Source organism: Chiloscyllium plagiosum, chromosome 41 (assembly GCF_004010195.1).
Source record: "Chiloscyllium plagiosum isolate BGI_BamShark_2017 chromosome 41, ASM401019v2, whole genome shotgun sequence".
NCBI lineage: Eukaryota > Metazoa > Chordata > Chondrichthyes > Orectolobiformes > Hemiscylliidae > Chiloscyllium > Chiloscyllium plagiosum.
The window spans coordinates 7,810,752-7,833,070 of record NC_057750.1 but is presented as its reverse complement, the minus strand read 5'-3'; the positions used below and the strand labels follow the sequence as shown (position 1 = coordinate 7,833,070).

The following is a 22,319-nucleotide window of genomic DNA, read 5'->3' as shown; positions in this document are numbered from 1 at the left end:
TGACTCAGACTTATTTTCTGGTAGTTTCTAGTTCCCTGAACTGTGAACATCTATGGGATTCATCTAACACAACCACAAATCTTGGAGGCATGACAAGACAATAGCTTATTAGTGCACTTCTCATTCTTGATCATGATCAATAGTGAAGCTGCTTTGAGCACAAAGTAGTGTTTGGCAATGACCTCTGGTTTCTTTTACACACCTTTTCTGTCTCCTCACAAACTGATGTTGTCAGAAGCTTGAGAGCAAGCTACTTTTGGAATGTGGAAGGAGGACGAGAAGAAGTTGGAAAGAGAGAATTTAATTAAGTATGGGGAAAAAAATCATTTTGTTTTGAATTCATCTGGAGGAACACAGTTAGCTGGGACTTGAACCTTTTTAGATTAGTGGCTCTTCATCTATTAACGTTTGGCACTCCTCTCCTGTTAGTTGACTAGCCCTTTCATTTGAATGTTATAATAATCACTGAGCTCCAACAATCATTTAACAGTCTTTTTTTGGGAAGGTTTAATGTAGTATGCATTACCAGAAGTCACATTGGGAGATAGGGAAGGTTTTTTTTCTGTGATTCAGCTGGGGGGATAATGCAGCACATAAGGAAGGATTCTTGTGGTTTGAAACAGATGGCTAATATGTTTGCTCTGCAAGGTGGTGGCTATGGTGCCAAAAGCATATTATTACGTTTTTTTAATAGTCCTTGTTATTTTTAACACGACAGTCTGCAAATAAATCAAGGCAATACTGCTTGGTTGTATTGTGGCACAGTGATAGTGTATCTCCCTCTGTACCACGAGCTCTGGATTCAAGACCCACCTGTCCTGGGTTATGTCATAGCATGTCCAAATAGATTGATTAAAAATAACTTAAGAACAAGGTACAAGAGTAAATTGCTTGGCCCTTTAAGAGTGCCTACCATTCAGTAAGATCGTGACTTCTGATTTTAATTCAACACCTGCATTTCCCCCTGACTTTTCACTGCCCCCCTTGGTAATTACTTCTATCAAAAGTATTAATTCTTCCTTTGGCTGAGTTGGCCGAAGTTTACTGCATACATCATTTTGATGTGCTGACAGTCAGGCATGCAAAAAGGAGACAGTGGAAATCATCAGTGTTCTCAGTGCTTAGGGGGCACAAAAACAGCCATGTCTCTTGCCCCTAAGCGTGGTGATACCTGATAAAAGCATGTGCACTGACAGCCAATCAGGTTAAGATCAAACTGCCTGCAAGTACTTGCTGGAAAAGGAGTGGTAATTTAAATTGGATATCTGCAAACATATGGAACTGAAACTTGGAAGCGTTTACAAAAAAAAGCCCCTGGAGCTGCTTGTATTAACTGTGTTTTTCAATTCGGTGGCGATGTGAGCTTCAGAGACTGACACCTAGAGTGATGCCCGACATTAAACTTGCCTTTCAATTCAATTTTGCATTAAGTTTTAATTTAAGCTTGCGGGTATCAGGTACATTTAATTAACTTTTGAAATAATGGAGAGAGAAAGATGTAGCAAAACAACATGGAGAGCTATGAGTTTGCCTCACATCCATCCTACTTCCTATGATACCAGACCACTTCTACAGTTGAAATAAAATATTGATTATACACTGATACCGCTGAGCTGCATTCAGCAGGCCAAGAAATTCCACTTCTACCTGGGCGATTTGCAGAGAGGGATAACAGACCAGAGAGACTTGCGAGTAAAGGCTATTAAACACATCCTTTAGTGTACGTGTTTGTTTTTGATACAGCTGCATTAATGGAACTGTTGTCTAGTCACTAAAACTGTAGTCCACTATATCTGCCAGATTCCTTTCTAAGTCTCAAGTTTATTCCCAGGAGTGCTATATTTGCAATGGAAGCAGTTCAGAGAAGGTGACTTGGCTGATTCCTGGGATGGAAAGGTTGCCTTATAAGGAAAGATTGAGCAGTTTGGGCCTATACTGGAGTTTAGATAAATGAGTGGTGATATAATTGAAGCATAATGTTCTGAAGGAGCTTGACATGTTACATGTTGATTAATGTTTCATCTTGTGAACTTGGGGTAAAGTTTCATAGTAAAGAGGTCTCCTATTTAAGGTTGAGAGGATGAGGAATTTCTCAAAATAATTAATCTTGGGATCCCTCCAATCAATAAAGGATGGGTTATTTGAATATATTAAGGTCTGAACTGGACCAGGTTTTGATCTGCAAAGCAGTCAGGGCTGATGGGGTGGGGGATGGGGGCAGGCAGAAATATGAAGTACAGGCTGACCTCTTTTTGACCATGATCATTTGAATGGTTGAGCAAGCTCAAGAACCATCTACTCTTCCTTGTATTTCTTTGTTTTCGTGTAAGAATTAGCCTCTAATTGGGAATTAGACAATGAAAAATAAGTTGTAATTTGCTCTCTTAATTACTGTTCTTTTGTGTTGACTGTGGTGTGTTCTTTTTCATGTTAAGAAATGCAGGCAGTGAATCTCGAGATAGCCTACGAAAATCAGTACTGGAGAAGATGCCTTTCCTCCAGAATGTGGATGATGATAGTGATGAGGATGATGACGAATTGGACAGTGTTCATTCAGAACTCTCAGTCACACAGAGGCTAAGCAAGAAACAAAGGGTAGTTATTGATGCATTTGGTTTTCTAACTGTTATGATTACCCATCCATAGAAAATTTCCATGCATAGTTTGGTTTTTGAATTGAATTTGTAAGTATGATCCTGAGAGCCACTTCCAGGCAATGAGAAAATGTTCTGGTATTTATTAATGCTGCATAAATTTCAAAAGTTGTATTTTTAAAAGGCTTTTGTATAATTGGCCACATAAAACTAGTGTCATTGCTTGTTGTTTGGGTAAGTGAAGAATATGTAAGCAGAACTGTGTGTAGTGAATTAAAAGTGAGCTGTGTAAAAGCTGTCACCTTGCCATTTGCATTTGCAGACTGCTAAATAATAAATTTGAAGAACTTTTCCCAATGGGCCCAAGTGTTTGGTTACATGCATTCCTTGAAGCAAGAAGCTCGTTTAAAAGTAGTGACACCCTTTTTTTTTAAACAAAAAGGTTACAGGGTTTTATTGAACCTCGTTTTGCTGAGTTCTAGCTTACATAGACTGAGGACTGTTCTTTGGTTTCCAAATGCTGACCATGTATGTTGTGAGTTGAGAAATCACTGGAGCAGAGACTGAGAGTGATCCTCCTCATCTCTGGAAAAGGAAAATTAGAAGCCTAGACGCATTCTTGATGATAAAATAATGTCACGTCTGATGAGAAAGGTTGAAGAAGAATTGAGAAAATATTAAGATTATGAGCTAAGCTGCAAGGCAAGACCCTGCAAGCAGATGGTAGCAAATATAGTTAATGGTGACTTAAATGGATAGAGGTGTGAGTGAATGTACATTAACGTTTGAAATGGGTTGAGTGAACTGCACAGTATCTCCTGTGCTCCTACCTGAGTGTCAACATCCCAAGCAACAGTCCATTTGAAAATCCATTTTTTCTGTGAGCTGAGCAAGAAGATCACTTTAGGATTTGGTGGCCCCTCACATCAATGCATTTGCTTGATTTCCAAAAGAATTACAAACTTACCTTATTTGTGATATGTGTACTACTACAGATAGGCACCGAGATAACAGCTGCTGATCCTGCCATGGACTGTGAAACAGTGGATGCTTTGAGTGAATTTCACTTCCTGGAGACTGGAGAGGAAGAGGAAAGGGGTGAAGATTCCAGAAGTTTGAGGGATGACAAAGAGCTAGGTAAAAATAAGACCGAATCTAGAATTTGCCATCTGAGGGAATTGTATATAAAAGTCAAAGTGTGGCGCTGGAAAGCACAGCAAGTCAGGCATATCCGAGGAGCAGGAGAATCGACGTTTTGGGCATAATCATTCCTGATGAAGGGCTTATGCCTGAAATGTCGATTCTCCTGCTCCTCGGATGCTGCCTGACCTGCTGTGCTTCTCAGCACCAGACTTTTCTACTCTGATAGTCAGCATCTGCAGTCCTCCCTTTCTCCTAGTCACTGTAAAAAAAAAAATGCAAAATATTGTGGGTGCTGCAAATTCAGAATAAAAATAGAAAATGCTGGAAATACTTGTGGTCAGACCACTTGTGGAAAGAGACGTAGATTTCAGATCCAGGACCTTTCTTTAGAACTGAAGGAATACAGAAATGTAATGGATTTTAAGCAAGTTTAAAGTATGGGGTGGAAGAATGAAATCAGAGATTTGTGATAGGATGGAGGGGAGGAGAAGTGGAAAGCAATAATGTTTGTCTCAGAATAGTTAAAAGCAAAGGGGTTAAGCCAGTAGCTCAGTCAATAAAGTCACTCAGATGTGGAACTGGACCATGCAAACTAGAATGTCTCCGGTTCAGGCACTGTTTTTGCTACATTAATTGATCTCACCCACCATAACCAGAAGGGCTGGGTTTGTCTTTTTGTAAGCGTTGAGATTGTGCAGCCATCTAAAATAATGCATAAAACCCTTTCTGCTGATTTTTGTATAATGTTTAATCCATGATTGCATTCACAGGAAATCACCGCTCTAAGCTTCAAGATGTGTTGACTAATTTTACAGACATTGATGGCTTGCCTTCTATTCCAGCTGGAATGATCGGTCAACCTAAGGCAAGCGAAGGTAGCAGTATTTCTTTGCAAAAATAATTGAAATACCGAATCCCCAAAAGTAACTGAAGAGCATCAGATGATAGCCCAGCAGTTTATATCTATTAGATAGTTCCTGAGATGACATTCTTATGACGCAGTGCAATGTTCACAGAATCACAAAATGGTTACACCACTGAAGGAGGCCATTCATCGTGTTTGTGTCAGCTTTCTGCAAATGCAATTTGCCTAGTTCTACTCTCTCTACCCCTTCCATATAACCCTGGAAATTTCTTTCATAGGGGAGGGGGTGGGTTCTGGGTGGGATGCTCTTTGGATGGTCACTGTGGACTCGATGGGCTGAAAGGCCTGCTTCCACATTGTAAGGATTCTGTGTTCAGATAATAATGCAATTCCCTTTTGGAATTCATGATTGAATCTGCTTCCAATGGATCCTCAAACAGAGCAATCCAGATCCTAACTATCTGCTACAGAAAAGTGTTTTCCTTCTTGCTGCTATTGCTGCCGTAAGTAGATGCCCTCTGGCCTCTAGCAACACTTTTTCTCCCTGTGTATTTTATCCAGGGTCCTTGTGATTTTGAGCAGTTCTGTCAAAATACCCACCCGACCTTCTGTCAGGACAACAATCTCAGTTTCTGTAATTTATCCATGGGATTAAAGTTCCTCATGCCTGGAACTTTCCTCATGAATCATGCCTGCACAAACAATATTTCTTGTGAAGTATTTTAAAATATTTTACTTTGTGGTTTAAGATTTTTTGGGGATAAAATCTTCATATTTTTCCCAGCATCTGAAGACATAACTGGGATTCCTATGCAGTTGAGAAAGAATTGACATTGTTGCATAATCATTTGGTATGTAAGGAGTGGTAAAGATCTGTACAACCTTTGATTGTGAGCCATCCAAGCAGTAAGCTTCTAATTCAGTATGCATGCTGCACATATTTAGCAGATTTCAACTGGAGTTAATTCTGAAAATGTGATGGCGTACAACTGATTGCTGAGAAAAGAGCGGCCAACACATGACTTTGTTTGTGCATACCCCAGAGCAATCCTAATGCAATCCCAGTGAGGATAGGAGCAACTCAGTTACCCCACTTGTGGAACAGAAGAAGCTGAACTATTACACAGCTGAATTTGCATGTTTGGTAAAATCACCCTTTAGAGGTGGTGGCTGTCTCTAGTAATGCGGCTTCAAACCACTTAATTCAATCAAACTCAGTTACTTGTGCTGTTGGGACCACATAATTTCTCATTAAAAGGAATAATGTGGGATTAATATAGTAGCAGTACGTGCATGTCCTACATATCCTCTCAGTGGAGTACTGATGACAAAACACTTACTAATACTCTGATGCTGCTTGCTTTGTTTCCGATACAGGTGTCCCTCTTGTATTTCCCCCACATGCTAACAAGCCATTTATACTGGGGGCGGATAATGCTGGAGATGGCGATATGAGCCTTGGTGAGCTGGCAGACCTGACTGTCACTAATGACAATGATGTAAGTAGTTTTCAAAAACTGAAGTTCTTAACAAAATTTAGCTTGAAATGTTGCAAGTGAATTTCCAGTTTGTCAGCATGGATACAGACCTTTCAGAAAAGCTAGTCATTGCCAACTATGTTCCCAAACTAAACTAGTCCCATTTGCCTGCACTTGGCCCATATCCCTCCAAAACTTTCCTGTTCTTGAACTTATCCAAATGTCTTTTAAATGTTGTAACTGTACCTGTATCCACCACATTCTCTGGCAGTTCATTCTCCAGATGTACCATTCTGTGTGTAAAAAAAAAAAAAATTGTCCCCTCATGTCCTTTCTCCTCTCACGTTAAAAATATGCCCGCTAGTTTTGAACTATTCTATCCTAGGGAAAAGACCCTTGCTATTCACCTTATCTATGCCCCTCTTGATTTTATAAACCTCTATGAAGTTACCCCTCAATCTCCTATGTTCCAGTGGAAAACTCTTAGACTAGTTTGTAATTCAAACCCTCCATTCTCGCCAGTATCCCAATAAATATTTTCTGAACCCTCTCCAATTTAATAATATCCCAGGGCAAGCAGAACTGCATGCAGTACTCCAGACGAGGCCTCACCAATGTCCTGTAAAACCTCAACATGACATCCCAACTCCTCTACTCTAAGATTTGAGCAGTGAAGGCAGGGGGGCTAAATGCCACCGTAACCACCCTGTCTCCATTTGATGCAAATTTCAGAATTATGAATCTGAACCCTTAAATCTTTCAGCTCTGCCATTAATTGTAGAAATCCTGCCCTTGCATTTCATAAAACAAACTGCATCTGCCACTCCTCAGTCCATTGACCTAATTGATCAGGATTTCTTTCTAATCTGAGATAACCTCCTTCACTGTCCACTGTGGTGTCATCTGCAAACTTACTAACACCTATGCATCCCATATTCTCATCCAACTCTTTATCTAAATGACAAACAAAAGTGGACCCAGTACCAATCACCATGGAACATTGCTGGTCACAGACTTCCAGTCCAAAAAACAGCCCTCCACCACCACCCTCTGTCTGGTACCGTCTGATGAATTTTGTATCTAATTGGCAAGCTAACGCTGAATCGCATGTGATCTAATTTTATTAATCAGTCTACCAATGTGGAACCTTATCAAAGGCTTCACTAAAATCCATGTCAACAATATTTGCTGCTCTGTCCTTATCGATATTACTTCCTCAAAACATTCAATCAAGTTTGTAAAACATTATTTCCTTTGCACAAAACACTGCTGACTATCTCTAATCAGTCCTTGCCTCTCCAATGTATGTAAATCCTATCTTTCAGAATCACCTCCAACAACATATAAACCATTGATGTCAGACTCTCAGGTCTCCAAGTCCCAGGCTTCTCCTTATAGCCTTTTTTTAAATGTATATATTTAATGGAAAAAATATTTTCACTCTTACAAATAAACAAAGTTATAAAAGTACAAAAGTACAGAAAAGTAAAAATAATATTGTACTATTATATTACAGTAACGTTGACAATAAAATGCCTACTATTCTTCAAGATACAGTCATCTCATATTTACTTAAACCAAATTAGCAGAAACCCAAATTAAATAAAATAACATTAAATTACACTACAATCCACTAAATGTAAATTGCACTACATTGTACTATAATACATTATTTCACTCGCCGCACCTCCTCCAAGGCTCCTGTCCATGGGAGCAACGATTATTATACCCATATTTACTGGGCCTTCCACCCTCCCCCACCCCAGTGGAAGACAACAAGCAAAACTATTGTCATTAATGTAAGAACTGTAACAAAACATTACATTGGACAAACAGGCAGAAAACTAGCCACCAGGATACATGAGCATCACCTAGCCACAAAAAGACATGACCCACTCTCACTAGTACCCTTACGTTCAGATGAGGAAGGACACCACTTCGACTGGGACAACACATCCATCCTAGGACAAACCAAACAGAAGCACTCACGAGAATTCCTAGAAGCATGGCATTCCAACCTTAATTCTATCAACAAACACATTGATTTGGATCTCATTTACCACCCCCTGAGAAAAAGAACAGGAAATGACATTACCAACTTCAGGAAACTCAAACACATGCATAAGTAGAAAGTAGACCATACCACCAGTGCTTCATCCGGAGGCTCACTGATGATGTTACCTAGTATGGGGATGAAATGTCTGAAAACGAACCTTCCAGCTCAGCGAGCAAACCTACATTCAGCTCCTGAAATAGAACAACCAAATTCCCCATCAGGATATTGGTCCCTTTCCAGTTCAGGTGAGCAGGTCTTTTCCACCCCAGAAGAGATCACAATGATCCAAACATCACAGTATGCATTGCACCATCTCTTCAGCCATTGATTTGCCTTCCCTGTCTTTTTATTCCTACTGTCTTGAGAATGTGACACCAGGAGTAAACCAGAGATTATTACCTTTTGAGGTTCTGCTTTTTAACCTTCTACCTAACCTGTTATATTCACTCTGCAAAGCCTTAACCATTTCCCTAACTCTGTTGTTCCTACCAATGCATGCAACAACATCCAGCTTTTCTCTCTCCCCTTTCACAGTATGCTTAAACCGTTTTGAGATGCCCTTAACTATGATACCAAGAAGGCAACATACTATCCTAGATTCACACTTATGGTTGCAGACTCTCCTCTGCATGTCCCTGACAGGAGAGTGCCCAATAACAATTATTCTTTTCAATCTCGACAAACCCAGCTTAATACAAGATTCAATCTTAGTATCTGACTGCCACTTCTGTTTTCCTCTGAGAAGCTGTCTCCTTTAAACGTACCCAAAATGGAATATCTGAGACAGGAATAGCCACAGGAGATGTATAAACTACCTGCTTACCTTTCCTGACAGTCACCCATCTATCTGACTGATCCAGCTGTGTAACCACCTCTCTTAATCTACTAACTCTTACACTGTGTCTCTTGAATGCCTTCAGTGACATTAAGCCTAAAAAGCTCTTAAAAGCACCTTATTTTTTTTTTAAATCTGCCCTTCCTTACCCACAGATTAAGATTTTAATCTTAAATTTGCATCATTAGGACTCATGAATTTTGAAGCATTAACTACATTAAACTAGAAGGGAAAGCACTTTTTGTACCATCTTAAAAATTTTTATTCGCTCTCGTTGGCTCTTGCTGGTGTTCAGTTCCTGTCCTCAACCTTGTGGCTATTCTGCATGGATGAGCAAGTCCAGGCACAGACTAAAAGCCATACAGGACATCCCGGCTGAAATATGATCTTATTCCACGTGTTTTAGCTGAGTTAGTGAGCAGTGATTGAAAGTGTGAAGCAGCTTTTTCATCCACATCCCAAAGCCTAGGGCAACAGGCTCAATTACAACAACCCAAATGCAACTCTAGAATGTGGCTAATATTTTCCAAAACAGTTGAAACTTTAAAAATCTAATGCTGCATTGCAATGGAGGCTAAATGTTACTTGTTTCACAAGGCTCCTCCTAGCCCACTCGAGAGTGCTATCCATCAGTCAGAAATGCTATCAATTCTTTGGAAGAGGGAACTTTGCAAACATAGCCAGGAATGTGTCTTAAATCAAAACAGAAATTGTTGGAATACTCAGCAGTTTGGGCAGCATCTAAAGTGGGAGAGAAAAAAAAGTCAATGTTTCATGTCAATGACCCTTCATCAGACTTTGACTTCCTCTTTGCAGATTTCTGATTGCAAAGATGCCTTCAGGAAAACCTGGAATCCGAAGTATACATTGCGGAGCCATTTTGATGGGATCCGTGCATTGGCGTTTCACCCAGTGGAGCCTGTGCTCATTACTGCTTCTGAGGATCGTACTCTGAAGCTGTGGAACCTGCAGAAAACAGTTCCTGCCAAAAAGTAATTTTTTTCTGCATCGTGAGATCAGTTTGTTTCTGATTAGAACTGAGCAAAGCAGGCTGAAGTTGGTAAATTAACAATTTCTTGATATTACTGAATCCTGTACAGTTCTGTTGGGTTAGTCTTTTCAAAGGGCCGAGTATTGTGGTGGGTTAGATCATGAACTTGCAGCTTTAGCCACCCAGAGAGAGCAAAAGTCTTGCTCCCATTTGAGATGACTGTGGGTCAATAATTGTCCATAATTTATACGAAGCAGGCGAGCTTGTTCAGAGGGGGTACCTGAGGCGTGGAATAGAAAATAATTCATACTACAGAGGAACCTCGATTATCCAAATATCATTTATCTGAATTTCAGATTATCTGAAGGGGACCTCAAGGTCCTGATAGAAACATTACGTTAAAGAGCTGTTTCAACCCTGTTCGCATCTTTTGTTTACAGGTTTAAAAACTAACTTGGTTCACTGAAATGCTGCCAAGAACAGTCCTGGACAGTCCAGGCACCGTCTCTAAATGACTGACTTTCTGCTCGCTCTCTCTTTCCCCCCCCCTACACTTTTCCTGGCATTCTACATAGGGGTGAACCCTATACCCCCTTCCCCAGATAACCTCTCGAATATTGCTCTATACAGGGCAGAGGTGGAACCTGTCAAAATGTTGCAGTAAAACCTTGTGCATGCATGTGTGTGTGTGCATGTGCATGCGCGCACGCGTGCTATTTGGAGACTTACCCCCACAATGGCAGCAGCAGTCTTACTGTTGGTGTCCAGTCCAGCTTCTCCGGAGAAGTGGGTGGGTGGGAGGAGGTTAGGGGAATCGGGGGAGGCTGATGGTGGGGGTGGGGACGGGTTGGCCAAGGAGCGGGAGTGCAGACAGGGGTCAGAAGGTGGGGGGATGTGGATAGGATTTGTGGAGCTGGTGGAAGTGGCAGGGTTGGGGAATGGACAGGGGCAGGGGCTTGCCCGGGGTGTGTTGCTGCCTAGTCTTCTGAACAGGGAGTTGACTTCACAGAAAACTCCGAGCCCCAGAGGAACTCAGATAATTGATTATTCAGTTAACTGAATGAAATAGTGCCCGCCCACCTTTATCGGATAATCGAGGTTCCTCTGTATTGCAGTTAAGTTTGAAGATAAGGTTTATTGTTGGAACACTGCCTCTGGATCTAATGAGTGCACATCACTGGTGTTAGGTAGACCAGTTAGAAAGCATTCTATTTCCCAACAGTAATGCTTCTCACCATTTGAAATTCTGAAGTTGTTCATGGGGCAGTTAATTACTAGTTGGAAGACGTGTTTCTACAGTGGATGCGTCAAGAGTTACTTCCTTTCCCTGTTCATCTCTTATTCCCTTTTGAAGCTAATGTTATACTATATGTGGCATATACTAATATCACAAGTTACAGATCTAAAGCAACTCCTTGAAACTGTTAAGTGTATCTGTTCGAATTCAAATGGGAAATGACTCTAACTGGTTGCCTGTTTTGTGGAGACCTGTTTTATTTCAATTTTCAGATGGCCGTTGGAGACTGAAAATGGACAAGTTGCATAAAAAGCAGCTAAAAATTTTACATTGGCAATAAAGCTTTAGTTTTTAGAAAATCCTGAAAGGATGTTATTGGAAGAGAAAAACGTCCACTTAGGTGTTTAATTTTATTTTGTTCTAGGAGTACTGCGTTGGATGTGGAACCAATTTATACGTTCAGGGGACACGTGTGAGTATATAATTATCAGTTAGCCCATCAATCTTAGATGATGCAAATAATCTCTTAATTCCAAATTCCCATTTAGATGCTGTTACTTGATTCATTCAAATTGATAATTCAACGTTCTTATTGGAAGTTAACAGCTTTAATTAATCAAACACTGAGTTCATATTGGAAGTTAACAGCTTTAATTAATCAAACACTGAGTTCATTTGTCCATGGGGTCACGCTATCTGCATACTCTGTTCCAGATTTGATTCAGAGTCGATACTTTGTGGATCTCACCAGGACAACTGAAATGGTGTAAACGCTAGCCACTGTGCTCATAGGTGTTGAAATAGAGTGCCTGACTGGGAGCTAACTTGTAACTGTACTCCAGCTGAGTCGTAGTCATTAGGACAGTGGGAAATTATTGAACTGCACTACATTGGTATTGCTTTGGGAATTCTGATAACACTTGTCAAGCAATTTTAATTGTACTTGGCTCTTTTTTTTTTAAATCTCTGCCTCTCCTGTTACAGAGATCCAGTGTTATCTTTAGCGGTTAGTTCAAAAGGGGACCAGTGCTTCAGTGGAGGACTTGATGGCACAATTTGCTGCTGGAATATTCCAAGCTTGAACATTGATCCATATGACACTTATGGTATGTGCTAAGTAGTATTTAACAGAGTAGCATGCTGATAGACCTTCAAATGCAAGATGACCAGGACTCATTATGTACAGTAATGAATGATAGATAACAATTGACTTTTAACTGTTCTGGTCATTAACTAGGGTGATGTTCAAACATTTTATGAATATCCAGTTGTGTTTAGGCTTTTATCTATTTTATTTATTTCCTTGCTGACTTTCCCTCTTTACTCTTTTTTTTTCTCCTGAACATGCTGATGTTTATTCTCCAATCATTTCCCATTCTATGTTTTATCTGAACAACAATATTAGTTGTCATTTTTTTAATGTCAACTAAATCTGCATTGTTGTGCTGACCAAACGAGGTCATGAGGGATCAACCATTTAATGTACACTCCTGCTGATATTTACTTGTAACCTTTTTTTGAAAGTGGTTAAAATGTAGAGAAGCAAAGCCTGGGTATCCCAAAGAAATGAGACACTGGAAGGGTCAGACCTGATAGGTGGTGTAATTATGTTTATGAGCTAATCGTGTTGTTAAGACTCTGTTTTCTCTGTCATGCAATTTATCATTCAGTAGTAAGAATATCCTTGTTTTTACAGATGAGAGCATTCTGTCCAGAACACTAAATGGTCACACAGATACGGTTTGGGGACTTGCATTTAATATCCCAAAGAACCGCCTCATTTCTTGTTCAGCAGATGGAACTATTAGGTTGTGGGACGCAACCGCAAATCCAGCATGTGTTAGTACGTACACCAGAGAGAAGGGTGAGTAAAGGCTTGGGAGTCAAACATATGGTGTCTCTGGGATGATTAGGAAAAGGGATACTAGAGTAAGGCTACCTTTCTGAGATGTGTATTAGAAGTAGGGAGTTGCTACCTTCTGGAAGAGAAGATAAAGACCAACTAGTGGTACAGAAGAGAGACATAGTTGCTGCCTACCAGACAGGGGTGTATCATCTGCTGCAGGGTTGATAGCCCTGCCCCTCATTAAATTTGGAGCTCTTGTAGCTGAGCCAGAGCAAGATGGAGTGAATTGTCAGATCTAAAGCAATGAAGGAAGAATTAAAATGTAATGTTTAATTATTGTAGTTTCTTCTTAGTCTTTTAGCTTCTTATCCTTGAGATGCCCCACTCTTTGCTAGGATGCTGTTCCTTCATGCGGAACTGGGACTTTGTTTGATGCCCACAGGTGAAAAAGTACCAATGTCAGGCTTTTTAACACAAGAGAATATTGAAACGAAGAGATGAAACACACACTCAAATACTTTCCAGTTGTTGGATTCAGGAGCAGAAACTCCTATTTTTTCTTGACCCTTGGGCCAGTTGAAATGATAATTGTTTAGATTTGATTTGGTCATTTTAACTGTAATGTGGGCCCTAACTGATTTGTATAGTTCAACTACAGGCTGTATCAGCCATTGAACTACAATTTGGATAATAAATGCTAGCATTTATCAAACGTATGCAATTGATATTGGTCATACAATTATAATGCCCTGAGGGCTGCAAGATAGAAGTACAGTATAGTAACACAGTAACTAACTACTTACATTTTGTGGTCAAAGTTATTTTTCTGTTCTGCAGAAAATGGAATTCCTACCTCTGTTGCCTTTGTGAGTGATCCTGATCATGCTGTAGCTTCCTTCACGAACGGCGATGTGGTCATATATGACCTGCAGGCATTGCAGCCAGTAATGACCCTGGATTCTAAAACATCTGACACTGGTAAGCTGACACATGGGGGCTAGTAAAGAGGGGTTACAACCTGTAAGTGACTCGTGTCTTACTTGTAGAGCTCTACACCTCTAACCTGTTGTTATTTGCTCCTTTCATATGGAGCTATTTTTCCTATGTTTTGCTGGAATGTTTGTGAATCAGGTGTATTCAGATTGTATCAGTTGGGTAATAAGGCTATACGTGGTTTCTGTTGACCTCCGTCTCTGACAAAAGCATGCATAAGATATGTCGATTAACCACCCACTAAGAACTTTCCAGAAATTATATCCTTTTGAGTCATACATAATCCTGTGATTTCATCACAGAAGATGTTAACGATGTTTTGAAGTAATTGGAAGAAGCCAAATTGAGGCTTTGGAGGATGCAAGAACAAGATTTATGAGGACACTAACAGAACTGAGAAGTTATAGCGGTTCAGAAATATTAAAGAGGCTTACTCATCTAGGAAAGAGAAGGCCAAGATGTAATCTGTTGGATCTTAAGGTTATGAGGGGCCTTGCTAAGCTAGGCACAGAGAAGATGTTTGCCATTTGTTGTGAGAACACAAATAAATCAATTCAAGCAAGTTTACTCTGCGAGTACTTATAACGTGGAACTTGCTACCATTGTGTGAGTGAGCTAAATAGAGAAGTATTTAACAGAAAGAAAGCAAACACCTGAGGGAGAAAGAAATAGAAAGATACATTGATGGGGCTAGATAAAAAAAACAGAATGAGGAGCATAATGTCTGGCATAGATCAGTTGGTCTGATTGCCTGTTTGCTTGCTACATAACTAGATTGAAAGAAGTTGGCCATTTCCCAGCCTTGAGGGGAATTGTGGGTGTGGGTAATCACCATACTGTATACAAAGCAAGTTAAAAGTACCATTGCAAATCCCTACACCCTCTTAACATATGAGATAGATGTATTCTTAGGGCTAAAGGGTCTGGGGAGAAAGCAGGAAGAGGATACTGAGTTGGATGATCAGCCATATTGAATGGCGGAGTGGGCTCACAGGGCAGAATGGCCTACTCTGCTCCTTTTTTCTGTGTTTCTGTAAATTCCAAAATTATATTAGACTTTAAAATTACAAAATATGGTTCCTGATTGTGTAAATCCCGGTTAATTTTGTAAAACAAAATGACCTTGGAAAATCTGGTTGGGTTAAATACATTTTCTTTTTCTCTCTGTTCAGCTGCTAATCAGATTAACCGAGTTGTCAGCCACCCCAAGCTGCCAGTAACTATTACTGCGCATGACGACAGGTGTATTCGGTTCTTTGACAACAAGACAGGTAAAAAACGAAAGTTTATTTGATGGTTTATTCAGAGATTGTACATGTGGCAGTTGAGATCAGAAGTTCACTGAATTGTTCTAAACAGTGAAATTTGTAGTCTGAACAGGTAAAGACCAGAGGCTAGGAACTCTGCAGCAATTAACTCTTTCTGACTCTGCAGAGCCAGTGCACCTTCTACAAGGTACAGGTCAGGAATGTGGTGTGGAATACTGTCGAGAGTGTGGTGTTGGAAAAACACAGCAGGTCGGGCAGCATCCGAGGAGCAGGAGAATCGACGTTTTGGGCACAAGCGATTGTCGTGCTCCTTGACTGCTGCCTGACCTGCTGTGCTTTTCCAGCACCCAACCCTGGACTCTGATCTCCAGCATCTGCAGTCCTCACTTTCTTCCTGTGGTGGAATACTACCATTTTCCTGTATGAGTGCAGCTCTAACAAATGAAACATGACACCCTTATAGAACAAAGCCTGCTTTGCTTGGAATCATGTCAACAAACATCCACTTCCCTCACCACCTTCTCAGTAGCAGCCATGTGCACCAGCTACACGATGCATTGCAGAAATTCACCAAGGCTTTTTAGTCAACACCTTCCAAACCCAAAACCGTTGCCATCTAGAAGGACAAGGGCAGCCGATATATGGGAGAACCATGACCTGTAGGGTCCTCTCCAAGCCAATCACCACCCTGACATATAACTATATCACCATTCTTCACTGTTATTGAGTCAAAATCCTGGAGTTCCCTCCCTACACCAAATGGACAGCATTCAAGAAGACAGCTCACCATCATCATCTTGATAGCATCCAGAGATAGGCAGTAAATGTTAGCTTAGTTAGCGATGCCCGAATCCTGTGAGTGAACAAAAAAAAAGACATTGAGATGGGAAGGCATTCAGAGGAGAATGAGGTAGCAGAATGTGGCAGCTGGAAATGGTATAATGAACAGCGTTTCTTACATACTTGAGGATGAGCTTTAATATTTCTACATAATGTGAATGGCCGAGTAAAGGGCCAAACTCAGCAGGTTAAGCAAAGAGATATCCACCTTTAACGCACAAAGAAAAGCAATCGGGCAGAGCCTTGAGTTTCTTGGATGGTCGAAATCTACAGATCCATTTCCTGCTCAGTATCAAACTTCGAATGGCTTGAGATTTTGAATATCTGAAATGAGAAGTTTGCTTTCCTTGTGGATATTCAACATTCACCCTAATCTGATGTTGGTGGAAATTGTTTTAATTGCATTCTGCCAGGATTGCTTTGCGTTTTAAGAATACCTAGGCCTGACCTTTAAACATTACACAAAAGTATCAGGTGGTACCTCTTAATCAGACGACCATTCCACCCATACGTAACTCTTCAGAGTCGAGGAAGAGAGAGGGAAAAAAGAACTGATGAGCCAAATGGATGTGGAGAATAAAGAATATGAAGAATTATCATCTATCTAACTGATATCTTTCTGTGATGTTCTTTAATCCACCTTAAAGGAAAAATGATCCATTCAATGGTTGCCCACTTGGATGCAGTCACCTCTCTTGCTGTTGACCCTAATGGAGTTTTCCTGATGTCAGGGAGTAAGTATCACTGAACTACCTTTGCTTGGCGATTGTTTGTACTGTTGTATTCTGCAGTCTATAAAACACGAGAGGAAAAGCCCTGACTTGAGTATAGTTGGGAAGAAAAAGACACATTTTGGGTAAAGCTTTTTATATTGCACTCTCCAGGACAATTCTGATTGACACAATTATTATTCTCCGTTCATACTGTAGAAATGTTACTTTCCTTTTACGTTGATATTTCTTGTAAATTGTCTTGATGGGTGCAAAGTGAAAAGCTTCAAGAAAACATGTCTCTTTCTTTCAACAAGACTTGAGTTCTGTACTGCCAAACAACTATATGTAATCCTGAGTTTATAAACCATCTTTCACCACATCAGTGTTTTGCAGCCAATGAGTTGCATTTTTTCATTTTTTTTAAAGCTAACACTTCATTCAACAACAACCTTAATGAATTACTATTCTATTTCGTATATCAACACCTACACCACCAGAAACCAGATTAACCAGGTGTTTACATCATTGCTGTTTGACTCTTGTACTTAACTGTAACAGTAATGATCATATCTCATTGGCTGTAAAGCAATTTGGAATGTTCTAGGGGGAATGATGTGTGCGATAGAAGTATATGCTTTTTTCTTTTGGTTTCTATGCAAATATGTAGTGTTTAAATGCTTGAGTGTGCCCAATTAAACAGGTCATGACTGTTCAATACGGCTCTGGAACCTGGACAACAAGACCTGCGTTCAAGAGATCACAGCGCACCGAAAGAAGTATGATGAGGCAATCCATGATGTCACCTTTCACCCGAGCAAAGCCTACATTGCCAGTGCAGGAGCAGATGCCCTTGCCAAAGTATTCGTATGACGCAATATCACCTCTCCGGTCTCATTCCTGTGAGCAGGTGAGCTTCAGCACTGCAAAGCCTGTGAAACGATTTTTACTCCTCCTTATTCCATCATTGTAAAAAGAATTTTGAGGCAGTGAGCTCACTATGTTGCACACTTGCACATGAGTATAATGGTTGGGGTACCATCCAACAACGGTCAAGGCCACTGCCAAGCTCCCTTTTATGGTACCATACAAAAATGTTAAAAGTACCACAAGTTAAGCTAAACGGTATGTATGCAGCAATGAATTTTGAGTGAGATTATTGGTTGGACCTAGTGACCTGGAGGAATTGTTTAGCACTGTCAAAAGCTTGATCAAACTATATTTGTTGCTAAACAAAAACTGAAAGAACTGTGGATGCTGTAAATCAGAAACAAAAACAGAAATTGCTGGAAAAGCTCAGCAGGTCTGGCAGCATCTGTGGAGAGAAATCAGTCAACATTTTGGGTCAAGCGACCCTTCTGAGGTCATTTGACCTGAAAAGTTAACTCTGATTTCTCTCCACAGAAGTTGCCAGACCTGCTGAGCTCTTCCAGCAATTTTTGTTTTTGATTAGATTTGGCCCTACATTTATCCCTGACTAATGCACCTAACACTATGGGCAATTTAGCATGGTCAATTCACCTAACTTGCGCATGTTTGGATTATGGGAGGAAACAGGAGCACCCGGAGGAAACCCACGCGGACACTGGGGGAATGTGCAAACTCCGCACAGACAGTTGCCCGAGGCTGGAATTGAACATGGGTACCTGGCGCTGTGAGGCAGCAGTGCTAACCACTGAACCACCATGCTGTGTACGGTTTTTTTGTAGTAGTAGGTGGTGTCTCCATGGTCTATTAAATCATAAAGGCCATTAAGGGCTGGCAGCTTGCTACATGCCAAGAGCCCAGATTTTAATTAATGTTCCCACTCTTCATGATTAATACATATGCCTGATAGGTGAGGGCCAGATTGGAGTTGACTGCAGTGCTGTTCAGTCAAATAGCCGGCCAATCCTGCCTGAACTCACTCATGAGACTAAGTCGTTGGAAGGATGCAAGTGGCCTTAACATCCTTCTATTGACAAGAATCAAGCAAATTGTGGGGAAAGTGTGTAGTTATTTATATATAATAATAATGCAAGCTTTGGTAGTTGGCACACTTCAGTATTCAGCTCCTGTCAGGAATAGGAGTCATGTTTTAATGTTGTCTACTCACACTAGCTCTAGTTATGTGCCTGAGGGCATGGATCTCTACGGTTCCTGATCATCACGAACTCAAAACTCAGGTTTCCTGGCCTTTAGTGCCCTTCTATTTCTTATCCATTAGTTTTCCTTTTTTGGAGTTTATGGCCTTAAGATTTAGGTGATCTGATTTTAGCTCAGTTGCAGGCATAAATTGAAAAAGTAAGAAATCGGAAAGGGGTAAGCCAAAGGATCCTCAAATCCGCACAACCCTTAAGGCTGAGCTTCTACTTCAACTCTAATGTTTCCCTCTATACCATGTTTTACTAGTGGGAAATCCTGTTTCAAACAGGATCTGTTGTTAATGGCAGCTTCAATTATATGGGAATTAATGGATTTAAACTTAAAGTTAATAACTGCAATGATTAAATTTGATAACTGCATTTATTAGTATCAACGCAATAAAATCACGATTGAAAAATAAGGTCATTTCTAATTATGTTAACTCTCCTTTTTCAACATCAGAATATACTTTAACTTCAAATATTCAAGTTAAAGGAATTAACCTTTTTTCTCATTTGGGAAGTAGAACAGCAACTTGCATCAAATTATTGAAATGGGGAAATTGGCAAAGTGTGCATATCATATTTAATTAAATGTCTTAATTAGCAGTGCATCGGTAATGTCCCAGAGATGATGCCTGAACTGCATTCAGTCTCAGCTGGTGTCAGAACTGGGCTGGTACACTTGACACAGGAGGAGCTGAGAGAATTAAACTCAAAGTTCCTTCCTCTGATTTCTCTTCACTTGTCTTTTATCTCACAGTGCCCATTTGAAATGACTGGAGGGAGGGAAAATTTAGGATTGGTGATAATCATCATTCTTTTGATAATCCCTCTCCAGATTGATATGTGTAACATGGTCGTTTGGACAAGTTTATGGAGAATTACAACACTGTACAGTCCACATGCATGTGCAAACACTGCTGCAAGAAGTCAGGAATTCTGTTTTTTTAAATTAAATTTTAACAAAAATTTATAAGAATGATTTTGAAAAGCTCACATCTGCCTCCTGGTGGTTGAATGCAAAAGCAACTTTTTTTAATGTTTTATGTTTCATTCTGTGTTCTCTTCCTTTCAGACTGGTATCTGCTCTTCTATAAGGGTTGATCCCACATTTCTCCCGGAACGGTTGCCTTTGAATCAGTGAATGAAGATAACTTCCCTCCAGCCATGAAGTTCAGGATCCTGGGTTTGCAGTGCTGGGTTGTTCCCCCTCCACATATTTCGTAGCAAAGCTCTATTGGGGCCTGTCTTCACTGAACTCTACACAATATGTATATGTTTTAAACTTTAAAAGAAAATTGCTTTGGTAAATTTTGTATAGGTACCCGATCGTGGGCTGTGTGGAACAAGTAAAAGAAGTAGCAGAGTGTAGGTCAAACCATATAAAGGGGCGACAGCAGTTGTTGTGCTGGCATAAGTTATTTTTTAATGTTGGACTACTTTTCTAATGCAGCCTGCCACCGGTGTGATTAAGTTTTCGTTCCCTGGCCAGTTATCCATCTTGTACCAATTAAGCATTGACTTGCTGGAATACAGCAGCAGGCACATGTCACAGAGATACAGGTTCATCACTCTTTGCCCTATCCCTTCCCCAATAGGGAGTATTATGAGGGGACATACACGCATATGGACCAAGGATCTCCAACTTAGGCTCAAAAGAATATGAATGTAGTAACACACAGTTAGGGGGGGCTTGTAAGTTGCCTCTCATTTCATAATCTGAGGATCACTTAGCCTGACGGTGTTGAATGTACTCTATTAACAAAGGGTAGCTTTTATAAACTAATGCACCTATTTGTCATCCTCTGGGCAATTTAATTTAAAGCAATTTTGAGAGAACCATTTTCCAGGCCCTTCACCAACTCTAAAAGATCATTTTTTTGAGTGCTTCCTTTTGAGAATGGAAAACCCATGCTTTTCCAATGTTTCTTCATTACTTCAACTACTGACAGGAGAGGACAGCTTGATTGCTCCAACTTTACTTTAATCTGACAAGCACTCAACAAAGCAGTTTAACTGTGACTTCTTCCTCTGACTTTTAATCTTTCACACTTTCATTGGCTACTAATTTGCAGTGATTGGACATGTTAATATCAGATAACAGAGCACAGACAGGGAATCAACCCTGGGGCTTTCCTGGCTTGTACGGCCCAGGTGTAATACTTCATGGCATCAGGATAAACATTGTTGTGAACTGGGTAGGGAATGTCACATATCTGCCTTTAGAGAAATTGTGTTGGTACAGTTTGGGAATGCATTTTTTTTTTAAAGTTTAAAAAACATCAAGTCAAATTGATGGTGGGTGATCAGGAGAATCCTGCACAAATTCTACCCCTTTAGTGCTTTTTGTTCTATGAGAAAAGAATCGCTAGAGCTTAAAATAGTTAATGAAAGGAATGGTACTTAGAAATCTGCAATTGCAGATCCTGGTGAACTAATCCTTTGCCACTTCTTCAGAGCTCAGCATATTATACCATTGTTCTCATCCTGTTATTCAGTAGTACATTGAGTGGTGGTTATGAGGGTTGCTGCAATGGCTTTGAGAGTATTAAGACGGAAGTAATGCAAAACTCTGGGCATTCCCCCAAAATGCTGATGCAATGCATTGAGTAATTAACTGTGTCAAAATATATTTGCTTTCTCCTTGGATTTATCAGTTTGCCACTTCTGCTAAATATGATGGTTCAAAACAAAGTATTTCTTATCGTAATAAGGACAAATGCTCTCTTTGCTAAGTTAGTTGGTAAATTTACAGGCGGCACGATGGCACAGTGGTTAGCACTGCTGCCTCACAGCACCAGGGACCCGGGTTTGATTCCAGCCTCGGGCGACTGTCTATGTGGAGTTTGCACATTCTCCCCGTGTCTGAGTGGGTTTCCTCCCACAGTCCAAAGATGTGCAGGGGAAGGTGAATTGGACTGTTAAATTGCCCATAGTGTTCAGGGATGTATAGGTTAGTGCATGAGTCAGGGGTAAATTAGAGGAATGGGTCTGGGTTGGATTCTTTTCGGAGGGTTGGTATGGACTTGTTGGGCCAAAAGATCTGTTTCCACACAGTAGGGATTCTAATTCAAAATCAATGCATGAAATGGTGCTGAGCCACTCTAAAGAACTTGAAAAGCAAAAGAAAAACAATTGGGCTGTCCAACTTGCTCTATCCAGGGGTTGTACATGGTTCTTTTGTCATGGGATCCATCGGCCAGCACAGTCACCATTCTCCCAAATCCAGTCCATCAATCGCTCATACCAAGGTGAAGGAGGAAATGAAGTAGCGTGCTAATATTTCTATATTGCTCACCTACCGCTCCCTTCAAACATATCGGTTGACTGCAAATAG

The 22,319-nt window shown here is 40.4% G+C and overlaps 1 protein-coding gene across 2 annotated transcripts in view; it reads left to right on the top strand.

Annotated features, from left to right (window-relative positions):
• The window catches only part of LOC122542811 (striatin-3-like), a 45,961-nt gene extending 24,125 nt beyond the window's left edge, over positions 1 to 21,836 (top strand). For both annotated transcript variants that reach the window (XM_043680870.1, XM_043680869.1), the window contains exons 6-18: positions 2,436 to 2,595; positions 3,590 to 3,731; positions 4,508 to 4,612; positions 5,980 to 6,101; positions 9,788 to 9,963; positions 11,624 to 11,671; positions 12,184 to 12,305; positions 12,896 to 13,063; positions 13,883 to 14,023; positions 15,211 to 15,309; positions 16,794 to 16,880; positions 17,560 to 17,766; positions 20,058 to 21,836. In XM_043680870.1, coding sequence (XP_043536805.1) covers positions 2,436 to 2,595; positions 3,590 to 3,731; positions 4,508 to 4,612; positions 5,980 to 6,101; positions 9,788 to 9,963; positions 11,624 to 11,671; positions 12,184 to 12,305; positions 12,896 to 13,063; positions 13,883 to 14,023; positions 15,211 to 15,309; positions 16,794 to 16,880; positions 17,560 to 17,729 — 1,540 coding nt within the window. In that variant the 3' untranslated portion in view covers positions 17,730 to 17,766; positions 20,058 to 21,836. The remainder of the gene's footprint in view (positions 1 to 2,435; positions 2,596 to 3,589; positions 3,732 to 4,507; positions 4,613 to 5,979; positions 6,102 to 9,787; positions 9,964 to 11,623; positions 11,672 to 12,183; positions 12,306 to 12,895; positions 13,064 to 13,882; positions 14,024 to 15,210; positions 15,310 to 16,793; positions 16,881 to 17,559; positions 17,767 to 20,057) is intronic.
• Positions 21,837 to 22,319: the final 483 nt, after the last annotated feature.